Source organism: Syngnathoides biaculeatus, chromosome 12 (genome assembly GCF_019802595.1).
Source record: "Syngnathoides biaculeatus isolate LvHL_M chromosome 12, ASM1980259v1, whole genome shotgun sequence".
Classification (NCBI taxonomy): domain Eukaryota; kingdom Metazoa; phylum Chordata; class Actinopteri; order Syngnathiformes; family Syngnathidae; genus Syngnathoides; species Syngnathoides biaculeatus.
The window spans coordinates 28,752,467-28,768,716 of record NC_084651.1 but is presented as its reverse complement, the minus strand read 5'-3'; the positions used below and the strand labels follow the sequence as shown (position 1 = coordinate 28,768,716).

The 16,250-nt window shown below is 44.4% G+C and overlaps 2 protein-coding genes across 14 annotated transcripts in view; one reads left to right on the top strand and one right to left on the bottom strand.

Moving 5' to 3' along the window:
* The window catches only part of vps8 (VPS8 subunit of CORVET complex), a 235,964-nt gene extending 230,600 nt beyond the window's left edge, over positions 1–5,364 (bottom strand). For 4 of the 11 annotated variants that reach the window (XR_009797466.1, XR_009797467.1, XM_061837413.1 and 1 more), the window contains exon 1: positions 5,128–5,364. Coding sequence is in view for 8 of the 11 variants with exons in the window: in XM_061837413.1 (XP_061693397.1) it covers positions 5,128–5,199 (72 nt within the window). In the remaining 3 variants the exon portion in view is untranslated. The remainder of the gene's footprint in view (positions 1–5,127) is intronic. The other 7 variants (XM_061837409.1, XM_061837411.1, XM_061837410.1 and 4 more) reach the window with 4 other exon arrangements.
* A 569-nt stretch (positions 5,365–5,933) lies between these two features.
* Positions 5,934–16,250, top strand: part of galm (galactose mutarotase) — a 108,021-nt gene continuing 97,704 nt past the window's right edge. For all 3 annotated transcript variants that reach the window (XR_009797469.1, XM_061837420.1, XM_061837419.1), the window contains exon 1: positions 5,934–6,404. Coding sequence is in view for 2 of the 3 variants with exons in the window: in XM_061837420.1 (XP_061693404.1) it covers positions 6,312–6,404 (93 nt within the window). In the remaining variant the exon portion in view is untranslated. The remainder of the gene's footprint in view (positions 6,405–16,250) is intronic.

Genomic DNA, 16,250 nt, shown 5'->3' with positions numbered 1-16,250 from the left:
CCACCCTGAAGTCGTTCTCCATGGCCTCACCGAACTCCTGCCACGCCCGGGTTTTTGCCTCAGCGACCACCGAAGCTGCATTTCGCTTGGCCAGCCCATACCTATCAGCTGCCTTGGGAGTCCCACAGGCCATAAATACACAATAGGGCTCAGTCTTCAGCTTGACACCATCCCTCACTGTTGGGTGTCCACCAAAGTGTTCGTGGGTTGCCGCCACGACAGGCACCGACCACCTTATGGCCACAGCTCCGGTCGCCCGCCTCAGCATTTGAGGCGCGGAACATCGTCCACTTGGATTCGATGTCTCCCGCCTCCTCTGGGATGTGAGCAACATTCTTTCGGAGGTGGGAGTTGAAATTCCTTCTGACAGGGGAATCTACCAGCCGTTCCCAGCAGACCCTCACAATATGTTTGGGCCTGCCACGTCGGACTGACATCTTCCTCCACCATCGGCGCCAACTCACCACCAGGTGGTGATCAGTTGACAGCTCCGCCCCTCTCTTCACCCGAGTGTTCAAGACATGCGGTCGCAAGTCCGATGACACAACCACAAAGTTGACCATCGAACTGCGACAGAGGGTGTCTTGGTGCCAAGTGGACATGTGAACACCCTTATTCTTGAACATTGTGTTTGCCATGGACAATCGTGATGAGCAAAGAAGTCCAGTAACAGAACACCACTCGAGTTCTGATCAGGGGTGGGGGGGGGGTTCTTCCCAATCACGCCCTTCCAGGTCTCCCTGTCGTTGCCCACGTGGGCATTGAAGTCCCCCAGCAGAATGATGGAGTCACCAGAGGGGCCACCATCGAGCACTCCCTCTAAGGACTCCAAAAAGGGTGAGTACTCTGCACTGCAGTTTGGTGCATAAGCACAATCAACAGTCAGGACCCTTCCCCCTCCCTGCAGGCGGAGGGAGGCTCCCCTCTCATCCACCGGTGTAAACCCCAACGTACTGGACCCGAGCCAGGGTGCAATAAGTATAGCCACACCTGCTCCGCGTCTCTCCTCGTGGCCAACTCCAGAGTGGAACAGAGTTCAACCCCTCTTAAGAGGAGTGGTGTCAGAGCCCAAGTGGTGCGTCGAGGCAAGTCTGATTATATCTAGTCGGAACTTCTCGACCTCACACACCAACTCAGGCTCCTTCCCTGCCAAAGAGGTGACATTCCATGTCCCTAGAGCTAGTTTCTGTAGCCGGGGATTGGATCACCAAGGTCTCCACCTTTGGCCACCACCCAGCTCACATTGCACCCAACTCCTATTGCCCCTCTCACAGGTGGAGAGCCCATGGTCAGGGGGACCCATGTTACCCTTTCAGGCTCTGCCCGGCCAAGTCCCATGGGTGCAGGCCCACCTCGAGGCCTGGCTCCAGAGGGGGGGCCCGGTGACCCACGTCCGGCCAAGGGAAACCAAGATCCAAGTTTTGCAGTCATCATAGGGGGTTTTGGAGTCATACTTTGTCTGGTCCCTCGCCTCGGACCCGTTTGCCATGGGTGACCCTACCAGTGGCATGAAGCCCCAGACAACTTAGCTTCCAGGCTCATGGGGACACAAAAACCCTTCCACCACGACAAGGTGATGGCTCGAGGAGGGGAGTGGCACTGACACATAAAGCAAAATTTTGCATGTTTTTATACAAAAATAATCATCCGGAATAGACCCATCCGTTTTTTCACAGCAAATCAGAATGTTGCTGTATTTCGTTTTTGTCATCTCCCGCCATGGAATTTCTCTAGGATTTTGTGTTGAGGAAGAACCAGGAAGTGACATTTTTTTTTTTTGCAGTAGCGGGGTCGAGTGTCTATACCTATCGTACTGGCAAGAAATTACCTCTTTTTTGTGCGCGTTAGCCAAGTATTCCGGCTCGTTGTATTGCTGGATTTTGCTTGAACACTCGGGAGGATGGATTAACTCTTCACATGTTTCCAAAAGACCCGGTTCCTCATGAAAAATGGATTGCACAGGTGCAAAGGATAAGAGCTTTGTGGGTTCTAAATGACAGGTAGATATGTAGAGAGCTATTAAAAAAAATAATAGTTGGGGGGGACTAATTTGTCTTGAGTTTACAGCACATGTTAGGTGATATTTTAGAATAAATCCCCATGGTCAAACTAGCAAAATATAACAAAGCACTTGTATTGTTTAAGACAAATTTAATCACACACACACAATACAAGAAAAAACAATAACAAAATAGAAGTACAAAGACAGTTTAGTCGCGTGTAACACAAGCTAACTAGCCAAACCGCGCACAGTCGCCATACTCGAACAAATTATTATTTTCAGAGAACGTTCCAGGAATGCAGCATGGTGTCTGTGTAGTTGTCCGAAAGCAGCAGTATTAATAAAAAGCTTCGTCCGGGTCCGACGATGTAATCCTTCTCTCAGAAAGTAACAAAAGAGCTGCATCATATTGGTGCCGTCCATGTACTTGTCCAAAAGCAGCAATATGATAAAAAGCTCGGTCTGCAACAAACGACATAATCCTTCTCTCAGAATGTAACAAAAGATCCGCGTCATACCACCGGTGGCCTCGACGCGGATATGGTTCGGGCGGGGAGGTGGTTTGGCAGCATGCGGGGAGGAGAAAGGAGCTCTCCCCCCACCGGCCACCGGTGTCTGTGCACCCCTGAAGAAGTTACTTCACCCAGTATGGGTCCTCCTGAGTACGCTACATACGCAAGACTTATAAAAGAGTTAGGAAATCGAACAATTATAGGCCTGTCATTTTGAAAATTTCATCGGTTTCCTCGTCTGTCTGTCGGGGGGGTCTTGTTGTTAGCTAGAAGTGATCCGCATATCATCTAAATATGGCTCGAAACGATCGGGTGATATGCCCCCGGGCACTTCACTCGATTCTGAGATTTTTTCATTGAAAAGAGCTTCAGTCTCAGAAAGGACGCCAGAAAAATCTGAAAATCTCAATTTGTTCATCTCCCATAGCAGGTGGCATAGCGTGTTTTCAATGGCGACTGCCCCAGTGTGTCATCTGCAAATGACGTTGCAGGCAATATGGCCGCCACTGGGATGTCGAGTGGGACTTACACAACTTTGCACATTAATGACACGCTCTCCGCTCATTTTTTTTTGTATAGACATTGAAGTGAATAATAGTATATTATATCCATTTTAAATGTACATGGTGTCCATAAAGTCTCTTTACCATTTCAAAAATTGATTGAAAATGCAATTGATTAGATATTTTATTCAGATTTGCTCTATTGTATTTAGTGTTTATTAAAGTTTTTTAATCACACTGAATTTGAGTGTTTTAAGGATCCTGTTTGTGAAAGACGTGATGTTGAATGAACCCCTACAAAATAGCTACCCCTCAAGAGAAGGCGCAATGCGTCTCATGGTTTATTGAAACAAAAACAGATATGCAGACTCAGCGAAAATACAGAACTAAGTATGGAAGTGATCCATCATCACGTCAGTCAATTCGTACATGGCACAATAAATTTATGGAGAGAGGGACAGTTTTAGATAAAGGAAGGAGTGGGCGACCAAGAACATCTAATGAAAACATAAATCGTGTAAGACAATCCTTTTCTCGTTCTCTCACAAAGTCCATCCGTACTGCTGCCACAGAGTTACAGCTACCGCATTCAACAATCCACAAGGTCCTACACAAGAACTTGCCATTGTACGCTTACCAAGTGCAACTCTTACAGGCACTCGAGCTAAATGATAAACCAAGACAAAAAGAGTTAGCAGTTAACATGCTGGAACAAATTTCTGGGGATGACAAGTTTGTTTTGTGATGAGGCAACCTTTCATGTTTCATGAAAACTGAAGAAACAATGTGAGAATCTGGGGATCAGAACAACCCCACTTGAATAGATAAATTGAGCGTAAAAGCCTAAAGGTGAATGTGTGGTGTGGGATCATGTGCAATCGAATAATGGGTCAGAGACAATTTCTACAAATGTTTACCTTGACCTTCTAACTGAATATGTGACACCACAACTGAATGACCTTCAACCAACCATAATTTGTACCGTGGCAGGATCAAAAACATCAGACCCGCATTTCCAATGTGGGCTGCCCACCTTGCCGACGAACCAGCTGAGGCGAACCAATCAACTACTAACGATTTTTAGCATATTATTAATGAAAAAACGGCAGCTGACATGGCCTCATGTGTTTTTTCACCACAAAATTTTTACGTATACAGCTTTTTGTAACTCCCACCATGAAAATCCTCTCGGAGGATTTGTTTTCGAGAAGAAGCAGGAAGTGACGTAGATGGCAGGACGACCCGCAAGTGGACTCGTTTGTTTCTATAAGTTTTACATCCGGGAAGGTAGCTTGTTGTTCCTTCGTATTAGCCGAAATACTGGCATGTTGCATTGCTGGTCATTGCTTGAACACTCGGGAGGATGGATTCACCCTTCATAAGTTTGAAGGAGACCCGGTTTGTCGTGAAAAATTGATTGCACAGGTGCAAAGGATGGGAGCTTCATTGGTTCCAAATGACAGGGAGGTGTGTATACAGCTACAAAAAAAAATAGTTTGGGGTGGACCACATAATCAGCCTCTCATAATGTAACAAAAGATTCGCGTGGGTATGCCAGGGGTGCTAAATGTATCCGCCAGTCACGGGTTCAGCTCTGGCGGCTTATCTTAATAATATCGTATTTTACCTTCATTTACTTAAAAATGATGGTAATTTTGACGTAACCTTTCTGCGTTTAATTATAAAACGCAGCTAGAAAAATAATTAAAAAAATAAAAGCTAAATAAAAATGCAATGAAACACAAATATCCAGTGCAAAAAAAAAACGCTTTCGGGTACCGGACAACCAGTTTTCAGGGTATGCATGTTTGCATCGATGCTCCTCTGGCAGTCGCGGAATCGGGTATAAGCCTGATGTGGCTATAAAATCATATTTAACTCCTGAGTTAAAAATGAGCGTTTTTCCCATTTTGAGTAATGTTTCACTTCAAAGTATCTAGATCATTGTCTTCATTTTAGCCACTGACCTAAAAGTGAAGTGTCATTTGCGAATCATGTATGATACAAAGACCATTGCAATTCACCGAGGAAAACAATCAATCTGGGCCAGTTCAGCCGTAAAGCAACTACATTCTGGATATTGTTAAATTCGAACAATTGTTTGTCTTACCACTTCCTGATCCATTAGCTCGAGTTTCGAAAGGGAAGAGAATAAACTGCAAGCGTCCAAGGGTTCCGACATTCTCTATTTACGTTGTGTCTTTCTCAGCACCCACTTTTGACATACTAAAAACAACGTCTCCGGGTAGACATTTCCACTGATTTGCCTTCTTCCAAAGATTTCGAACGTCATTGATTTCTTCTCTTTTAATTTGAATGGCGAATGGCATCCCATATTTATGTGCATTACCGCCTCCATATGGACTGGAGCAGTGATGCATGGACTCTTTTACCCCAAGATCGACTTTTCAAGCGGCCAGCCTGCGAGGGAACATGGGGGCATTTTCGTCGAATATTTTTAAGAATAATTTTGTGTTTATGCAAACTTACAATGAAATTGTCAACAAACAAAAAAATGCATTGCTAAACAAACCAAGCCAACTATGATCTATAAATTTGAAACGTCGCTTCCAACTTTTTCTTTTTTATTTTTATCCACAATGATATCCTCGTCTTTTTTTTTCTTGGTGTATAAATGAATTATTGTTTGCAAAATATCTTTAGCAATGGATGTTGAAAGCTGAATGATGCTCCAAACAGTGGTGTCCCATGTAAACAAGCCTTTGTTGCAGCTCGTAAACACGTCACATTCGCGCACGTATGTTATGTGACTCACGAAAATGGCAGTGCCCCTGAAAATTCGTAATTGTCGATAAAAATCTTCTCAAAACGCTATTAAAGGGGAAATACAGTGCTTTGCATGAATAGTGTGTCCAATAGGTCATGTAATATGTACCCTATTTTGACAATGTGATGCTAAAAATCATTGAGAGGATTTAAAATCACATTGTCGAAATAGTACATATTGGATGACCTATTTGATACATTGTTCATGCAAACCAGTGGATTTCCCCTTTAATATGTTCCAATGACAATTGCATTCTTACCTGTTTCATGCGACTTCAGTTTTTGGACATCAATGGCCAAGCAATATGTAACTTTAACCTTGATTCACGACTACAAGTTATCATTTGTGAGGCAGTTGCAGTATTTTAATTTCATGGAGTTTTTAACATTCCATTAATTGGAGACTCGAAATCATCCCTTAGTGTGATTGAGTGCGACTGTTGTTTGTCTCTATGTGCCCTGTGATTAGCTGGCAACCAGTTCAGGTTGTACCTTGCCTCCTGCCTAATGACTGCTATGATAGGCTGCAGAACTCCTGCGACCTTCATAAGGATAAGCGGCTCAGAAAATGGATGGATGTTTAAGAACCTGCTTTCACAGGTATGTTGATCAAAATATCGATAATACTCCAAATGCATATTTCATGTTCCTGTAACTGTCAGGAAGAGCATTCCATGTTTCAAACAAAATTTTCAGGTGTTGCGAGGGATTTAATTTCGCTGCATTTGTGGCTTTGGGCAAGTTGGGCTTTCTGGCAAGTGACATTTTCACTTACAACTGCGTACTCGGTTCCAGATGTTACATGCCTTCCCATAAAATCTTTCCACAAACTTTTTGTTATTTGAGAACTTCTCATGACAATGCAGACATGTAGGCAAACCTTCCACGTTGGCAATGAAAGGAAATGATTAGGTCCAAGAACTGTTGAATTCTTTGTTCTCCTCAATTATCTTTCTTTTTTCACTTTGCGATCCATGGCCAATCTCAGACCCACCAGTTTGTTTGCGACAGCCACCTGCTACCCCATGCTCAAAGAAGCACGCATCACAGACTATGATGCAAATCTTCATTGAAAGTAATTTTTACTTTTGCTCTAAAGAATCCCATAACGGATCGGTCATGGCCCGGGTTAACCACGCCCGCCCCCGGCACTGCTAACCTGCAGGGCATCGGTGGAAATTCAGCTATTGTGGGTTGAAGACAAAGAAGAGGAGAAAACCGGATCCATCGTCAGAAGAAAAAGAGGAATGCACAGAGTTTGAATGTTGGGACTATGACAGGAAAAGCTCAGGAGTTGGTTGACATGATGATTAGGAGAAATGTTGATCTTCTGTGCATCCAAGAGAGCAGCTGGAAAGGTAGTAAGGCTAGAAGTTTAGGAGCAGGGTTTAAAATATTCTACCATGGAGTAGATGGGAAGAGAAATGGAGTAGGGTTTTTTTTTTAAGGAAGAGCTGACTAAGAATGTCTTGGAGGTGAAAAGAGTATCAGATCGAGTGATGAGACTAAAATTTGAAATTGAGGGTGTTATGTATAATGTGGTTAGCGGCTATGCCCCACAGGTAGGATGTGACCGAGAGTTGAAATTGAAATTCTGGAAGTAACTGTCACGTCCTATCGGAAACAAGAGTAGGACCCAAATGCGGGAACTCGGAAGACGCAAGGTAGTTCAAGAAGAGACACGTTTATTATATGCAGAGGTAGGGGATCGAGCAGGCAGTCCTGTGCAGCAGCGGTAGTTGTGACGTCGGGCGAAGAGAGCAGATGAGCGGACAGGAAGGAGTCGGTACACAGGGGAACAATCAACGCAGGCAGAAGTATCAAAGGAGTCAGGCTTACAAGGTTGGTCGGAGAACATGCGAAGGTCGGTACACACAGGTTCAATCAGGGATACCGGAGCACACGTACGGGACATGAAGATCATACGAACTGGCGCCGGCCAGTTGTCATCGCGGTCATATAAATCCATAGCATAATCAGGCTGCATGAGGTGTGCACCTTCCAATCAGCGCAACCGCGGACACCCGCCCAGCCCAGGCTGGAGCGGCAGGATCATGACAGTAACTAGATGAAGTAGTTCTGAGCATCCCAGACAGCAAGAGAGTTGTGATTGTTGCAGATTGTAATGGACGGATTGGTAAAGGAAACAGGGGCGATGAAGAAGTGATGGGTAAGTACGGCATCCAGGAAAGGAACTTTGAGGGACAGATGGTGGTGGACTTTGCAAAAAGGATGGAAATAGCTGTAGTGAACACTTATTTTCAGAAGAGGGAGGAACATATAGTGACCTACAAGAGCGGGGGTAGAAGCACGCAGGTGGATTATATTTTGTGCAGACGATGTAATCTGATGGAGATTACTGACTGTTAAGTGGTGGTAGGGGAGAGTGGAGCTCAACAGCATAGGATGGTGGTGTGTAGGATGACTCTGGTGGTGGGTAGGAAGATTAAGAAGACAAAAGTAGAGCAGAGAACCATGTGGTGGAAGCTGCAAAAGGAAGAATGTTGTGCGGCCTTTCGGAAAGAGGTGAGATAAGCTCTCGATGGACAGCAGAAGCTCCCGGAAGACTGGACTACGACAGCCAAGGTAATCAGAGAGACAGGCAGGAGAGTACTGTGTGTCTTTTGGTAGGTGTCAGGTTCACCAATCAGACATTCATTAAACAGGACAAAAAAGGAAGACGCTACAACGCCCACATTGCATCACATGACCTATGCATTGCCCCATGCACCATGTCAAAAAAAGTTGCTGTGAGGAGAAAGCCACAGAGCTCATCTCTTGTGATTGCCCTGTTTAAGTCACATGATGTGATGAAGTTGTTGCCATTCCTCCCGCTCCACATACCACCTAGCCTGCTGCCTTCTTTATTAATTTTTGCACCTCATTTAAACTCATCTGCTCATTTAGGTCCATTTGTTCAAGCAGACACTTCCATGATTGCAGTTGTTCTTTTATTCCTTTTTATGGAAAGGAAAGGAAAAACACCTATTGGAGATAACCAAAATGTGCTGTCAGGTTCATGCAGCCTGTGACAGTCAGAGACAGCCTCAGTGACGGGTTCAGTGATGGCGTCCGGTGAGAGCCAGGCTCATGCAACTCTAGACATTTAACATATGATTTTCTACGAAGGAAGACAAGAGGAACTTTTACTAGCAGGGAGAACGTGGGATGTGTCTCTCCCACAATCTCCAGACCGTTCTAGCCACATCTCCATGAATCTCCTTTTTATTTTTATTTTTTAGGGCGGTCTGTGGTGTAACAAACACAGCAAATGTGATAAACATAGCAACCATAAACTACCGTGAGAAGCACAGCAAGTGTGAGTTGATAAACAAAACAACTATAAGCAACCATGACAAACAAAGCAAACGCGAATTGATAAACAAAGCAACTGTAAACAACCGTGACAAACAAAACAAACCTTGAGACATCCTCTATTGACGAGTGTAGTGCGCAGATTGTCCCTCTCGCACCTTGGTGACGTCTTCTCCATCCCACGCAAAGGGCCACGGACCTATAAACATTCTAAAATATATATTGTAATGAAAATTACATATATCATTATCCACTTCAATGTCTATATGAAAAAATAAATATGGGCGGAGAGCATGTCATCCATGGGCAAAGTTGCGGTAGTCTCAATCGACATCAAAGTGGTAGCCATATTGCCTGCAACGTCATCAGCAAATGTCACACTGGAACATTTTCCATTGAAAACATGTAGTGGCACCTGCTATGGGAGAGGAACAACAGAGATTTGGGGATTTTTCTGACGCCCCTTCTGACACAGAAGCTCTTTTCAAAGACAATCAAGTGAAGTGACCGGGGCAATATTACCCTATCGTTTCGAAAGAAGTGGGACACTGAGAGGACGGAGGAGAGGCGAAAGGAGTACATTGAAATGCGACGTAGGGCAAAGGTAGAGGTGGCAAAGGCTAAACAAGAGGCGTATGAAGACATGTACACCAGGTTGGACACGAAAGAAGGAGAAAAGGATCTCTACAGGTTGGCCAGACAGAGGGACAGAGATGGGAAGGATGTGCAGCAAGTAAAGGTGATTAAGGATAGTCATGGAAGTATGCTAACTGATGCCAGTAGTGTGCTAAGTAGATGGAAAGAGTACTTTGAGAAGTTAAAGAATGAAGAAAATGGGAGAGAAGGAAGAGTAGAAGAGGCAAGCGTGAATGACCAGGAAGTGCCAATGATTAGTAAGGGAAATTAGAAAGGCACTGAACAGGATGAAAAATGGAAAGACAGATGGTCCCAATGACGTACCAGTGGAGGTATGGAAGCGACTTGGAGAGGTGGCTTTGGAGTTTTTGTCCAACTTATTCAATAGAATACTAGGGGGAGAGAAGATGCCAGAAGAATGGAGGAAAAGTGTACGAGTTCCCATTTTTAAGAACAAAGGCGATGCTCAGAAGTCTGGAAACTACAGAGGAATAAAGATGATGATCCGCACAATGAATTTATGGGAAAGAGTAGTGGAGGCTAGACTCACGTCAGAAGTAAGTATCAGCAAGGAACAGTATGGTTTCATGTCTAGAAAGAGTACCACAGATGCATTATTTGCCTTGAAGATGCTCATGGAAAAGTACAGAGAAGGTCAGAAGGAGCTACATCCTGTCATTGTAGACCAAGAGAAAGCCTCTGACAGAGTACCAAGAGAGGAACTGTTGGACAGCATGCACAAGTCTGGTGTGGCGGAGAAATATGTACAGGTACAGGACATGTATGAGGACAGCAGAACAGTGATGAGATGTGCCGTATGTGTGTCAGAAGAATTTTAGGTGGAGGTGGGACGACATCTGCATCTGCCCTGAGCCAATTCCTGGTTGCGGTAGTAATGGATAGGCTGACAGACAAGGTCAGACTTGATTTCCCTTGGACCATGATGTTCGCAGATGATATTGTGAAATGCAGTGAAAGCAGGGAACAGGTGGAGGAACAATTAGAAAGATGGAGGCACGCACTGGAAAGGAGAGGAATGAAGATTCGCCGAAGTAAACCAGAATATTTGTGCATGAATGAGAGGGGCGGATGAGGAAGAGTGAAGCTCCAGGGAGAAGAAATAGCGAAGCTGGACGACTTCAAATACTTGGGGTCAGCAATGGAGAGTATGGTAAGGAAATGAAGAAACTGGTCCAAGCAGGGTGGAACAGCTGGCGGAAGCTGTCTGTGTTATGTGACACAAGAATCTCTGCTCAGATGAAGGGCAAAGTTTATGAAATAGTCGTGAGGCTGGCCATGATGTATGGATTAGAGATGGTGGCACTGAAGAAACAACAGGAAGCAGAACTGGAGGTAGCAGAAATGAAGATGTTGAGGTTCTCACTCGGAATGAGCTGATTGGATAGAATTAGAAATAAGCTCATTAGAGGGACAGCCAAAGTTGGATAATTTGGAGACAAGGTTAGAGGGAGGAGATTTCGATGGTTTGGACATGTTCAGAGAGGAGAGAGTGAGTATATTGGTAGAAGGGTGCTGAGGATGGAGCTGCTAGGCAAAAGAGCGAAAGGAACACTAAAGAAAAGGTTGATGGATGTGGTGAGGGAGGGCATGAAGACTGTGGGTGTTAGTGAGGAAGATGCACGAGATAGGCTTAGATGGAAAAAGATGATACGCTGTGGCGACCCCTAATCAGGACAAGCTGAAAGGAAAAGAAAAAGAAGTTTTGAGCCATATTTAGATGATATGCGGATCACTTCTAACTAACAATAGACTCCCTGACAGTATGTATGACAGTATGTAGTGTACTCAACCGGGAGCAACGACAACGCTGAAAAGTGGCCCAGCTCAGTGCCAAGGTGAGCCACCTCGGTCGAAGCCATGATCGGTGGACACAGTTTGCCTGTGATCGGCGGACGTGACGTGCCGAAGCCGTGATCGGCAGACGCGGCACCGACGCGCACATCAACACATTTAGCACCTCTGACTTACGTTTTGTTACGTTCTGAGAGGATTACGTCTCCCACCCTCTCAACTATTATTTTTTTTGCAGCTCTATACACACCTTCCTGTCATTTGGAACACACAAAGCTCTAGTCCTTTGCACCTGTGCAATCCATTTTTCACGACGAACTGGGTCTTTCCATCCTTCCGAGTGTTTGAGCAATATCCAGCAATACAATGAGCCGGCATTGTGGCTAACATGAAGGAACAAAGAGCTACCTTCCCGCAGGTAAAACTGGTATAAACACAGGCCGCCTGAGTGGGCTCCTGCTGATAATGTCACTTCCTTCTTCTTCAAAAAAAAATCCCTCGAGAGGATTTTCATGACGGGAGTTACAGAAAGTCATATACGTCAAAATCATGTTGTGTTGTGAAAAATGGGATGGGTCCATTCCAGCTGTCTTTTTTCTTTTTTTAATTAAAAACATTCTAAAATCAAAATCAATAAAAAACATTACATCAAAGGAGGCCCCATAGCTCAGTGGTTAGAAGATTGGTTTGTTAAACCAGGGATCGTGAGTGGGTATGCCACTGGGGTCTCCACTCCCCGAGAGGGGTTGCGTCAGGAAGGGCATCTGGTGTTAAAAAAAAAAAAAAAAAAAAAAAACTGTGCCAAACATTCATCTGAGAAGTCACAATGTCGCGACCCCTAATGGGACAAGCTGAAAGAAACTTATTTCTATACTAAAAATCATGCTTTTCCTGTCAGTGAAGCTCCTGTTTAAGCACGTATAGCATCAAGCATTACAAGGAAAATACGAGAGCAAATATGATATAACTTTGTGGAAAATTAATCCAACATTTCCCTCCTGCATATTTAATATTTGCTGAAATTCTTGCATCACCTAAAATAGTCACTTCTCTTGATTAGTGACTATAGGTACATCTTGATGATAAAACACATTATTGCACTGAGAGGAAGATTTTTTGATTGAGGCATCGTCATCATAACAGCCGTGATCTGGAAACAGATCAGGCAAGTCAGCTGGAAAACTCTCATCATCATTGTCATCATTATTTGTCCCCAGCAAAGGATACATCTGCGTCATTTTGTCCTCAGTGGGTGAGGTTATTCTTTTAACGAGAGAGCGTAGACAGGGAATACAGCAACATCCACACAAGGTCAAAATGGCTGCAAAAACCGCAGTAGAAATCAAAATAGATGAGACGAGTGCTTTGTATTTGCCAAACACGCTCGTCCATTTGTCCCAAATAGAGGTGTCAACACCAGAGTGCTCCTTCATTTTAGCATTGAGGAGCCTAAGGCCTTCTATATCCCAGGTCAGACTGCTGTCAGCAGCCATATTGTTTGGGATGAAGGTGCAACATTGTTCACCAAAGAGAGAGCAGATACCAGCTTTTTCAGCCAGGAGCATGTCCACGGATATTAGGTTTTGAAATACCATTTTATGCTAAAGTTATAAGGTAATAATGCGGGTATGACTTGCAATAATGGTCTTGGAGTCATGCACACGTCACAATCCTTTAATGTGGCTTTTGATGCTTGCTCAACCATAAGGAGACAATTATTTTGTCCTGAAATTCCTGTAGTTACTTGAAACCAATTGTCCACCTCCATCTTTTGTGTTACTTTTATTCCCATAAATTTTGAGACTGGGTTAAGGTTAAAATACTGGTAACTTGACATATCTTCTACTGACAAATGCAGAGGGCAGATTGTTCCTGCCGCACTTTGGTGATGACTTCTCCGTCTCACCTTTGTGATGTCTACTCCATCCCACACAGCGTGCCTTTCTTTGTTGCATCACATTGTTTAAGCACGTATAGCAACAAGTGAGCAACAAGAGAGCAAATATGAGATAACTTTATGTACAATTAAGACAATTAATCCAACACAAAGCACATCGTGTGGCAACCTAGTTAATCCTAGCCGTGAAAGGCTTACACCTCCTGCTTGGAAAAGAACTACAGCATGTTTTGAAAACTGCATGCGTGGGTTGCGTTGGAGTATAAAGTCAAACTACATGCAGGATGAATGGCACAGTTTATAAAATAGCGGTGAAGCCAGCCATGATGTGCGGATTAGAGAGGATGGCACTAAAGAGACAACAGGAAGCAGAGCTGGAGGTGGCAGAAATGAAGATGTTGAGGTTCTCTTTAGGAGTGAGCAGGTTGGATAGGATTAGAAATGAGCTCATTAGAGGGACAGTCAAAGTTGGATGTTTTGGAGACAAGATTCGAGAGAGCAGACTTTGATGGTTTGGACATGTTCAGAGGTGAGAGAGTGAGTATATTGGTGGAAGGGTTCTGAGGATGGAGCTGCCAGGCAAAAGAGCAAGAGGAAGACCAAAGAGAAGGTTTATGGATGTGGTGAGGGAAGACATGAGGGCAGTTGGGGTTAGAGAGGAAGAGGCAGGAGATAGGCTAAGATGGAAAAAGATGACACGCTATGGCGACCCCGAATGGTTCAAGCCGAAAGGAAAAGACGATTATATTCATGAACATAGGTTGATCTTAATTTTTTTTTTAAAATGAGAAAGACTTCTCACATGCATGGGTTGAACCAAACATTGTCAGTACAGCAATACCCATATACCACAGTGTGGTATGTGACGGGAAGTGCGTTTCAAATTTTCACAATCTGCTAGTCTTGAGGTTTAATTTTTTTAATTGATCGCCACTTATTTTGGCTCGCCAACAATGCTTGCCGACAGAGGTACGTCTTTTATACGTTTGACTATCTTGTCTTTATGTGAAAAAATGCCAAAAGGTTAATTGGCAACATTAAGCATGACTGTTTTGGCAAACTCCCCATCTGTGAATGGCTTTCGGTTTCTCACAATTGCCATGGCTGGAGCAAAGTTATCTGAATTCCAGTCATCTTGTTAGGTCCAAACATGGAATTGCTTCTGATTCACTGGGACACTGGACAGTAGCTTTTGACATCCTTTCTTCCTGCTGTTCTTCACAGGAAATTTTGATGCAAAGGCAGTCTGCCGTGTTTCAAAGTTGTCATGGTCCTGCTGGTCCAGCCCTGGCTGTGTGGGTTCCCGCGCGGTCGTGCTGATTGGGAGGTGCACACCTGCGCCTCATGCTGGCTGATTAGCACTGGTGTATATAGGACCCTGGCAACCGTCAAAAGAGCCAGATATGGCTCATGAGCCATAGGTTCTAGACCCCTTAGTTAGTTGGAACTATTCCTAATAAGAGTCACAGATGTGCAGGATGCAGAATTTTCTTAATTTAAAGCAGTTAAGAGTGCGTCAACACCCCACACTATGTTAAGCTTACACAGAGTGCCCTTACTTGTTTGTGGTTCCTGTTAGTTTTGCAAAGGGACCAGTTTAAAGTGACGAATCGTGCGAAAGTCTGCAGTATGTATTACTAGTACTAATACTTATTGGACCAGCAGGATGTGAGGGTGTGTCCCAACGATAGCGCAAGGAAGAAAATCGTAGGATTGCTGGTCAAGAATTTAATGATTTAATTGCCAGAGGGGGAGAAAACGGTTCGAATGCCTGCAAGTTTTGACTTGCATTGGTCGGTCGCGCTTACCCATAGGAAGGAGCTGGAAGAGCTGTTGGCCAGGATTGGAGGGCCCAAAAGAATCCTGCCCATTCCTGACCTAGTTAAATTTGCGTCCAAGTCTTCAAGGTTGGGTAGGGTGGTGCCGACAAGCTGTTCAGCAGTTTTGATTGTCTGTTCCAGTCAGAGTTTGTCCTTTTTTTTGTGGCAGACCCAAACCAGACTGTGATGTAGGTGCACAGTACTGATTGGATGACCATTGTGTAGAACTGTCTCAGCAGCTTTTGTGACAGGCCATGCTTCCTCAGAAGCCGCAAGAAGTACATCCTTTGCTGGGATTTTTTTGAGGATGGAGTTCATGTCCGTCTCCCAATTCAGGTCCTGTGAGAGTGTAATTCCCAAGAACTTGAAGTTCTCAACGGTTGACATTAGACAGTTGGACAGTGTGAAGGGCAGCTGTGGTGAAGGATGCCTCCTGAAATCCACAATCATTTCTACAGTCTTTAGAGTGTTTTATGCCAGGTTGTGTTGGCCACACCAAGGCTCCAGTTTCTCCACTTCCAGGTCGATACACAGACATGCTGCCATCTTTGATGAGGCCAATGACTGTAAGTTATCTGCTAACTTCGGGGGTTTGACAGTCGGTGCCTCAAGGTGCAGTCGTTTGTGGGAAGGAGAAGATCAGAGGGGCCTGCCTCACCTCCTGTGTCCTTGTTGGATTAATTTGAATTTAAGCTATGTCACATTTGCTCTCTTGTTTGCTTTTAATGCTCTTTTGCGTTGATGTCCTTAAGCAATGCAATGAAGAGGCACAATGGGTGCCGGGGAAGCATCAGACAGTGATGCAACAACATCACAAAGACTCACGTTGGATTTTTTTTTTTTTTGTCACGGGACTTTGTTTATCGACTCACGTTTAGTTTGTCCTGTTTGCTTTGTTATGTTGCGGACCGCCGTAAGGAAATATAAAGGACTTGTGGAGATGTGCTCAAAACGGGCTGGAGATGG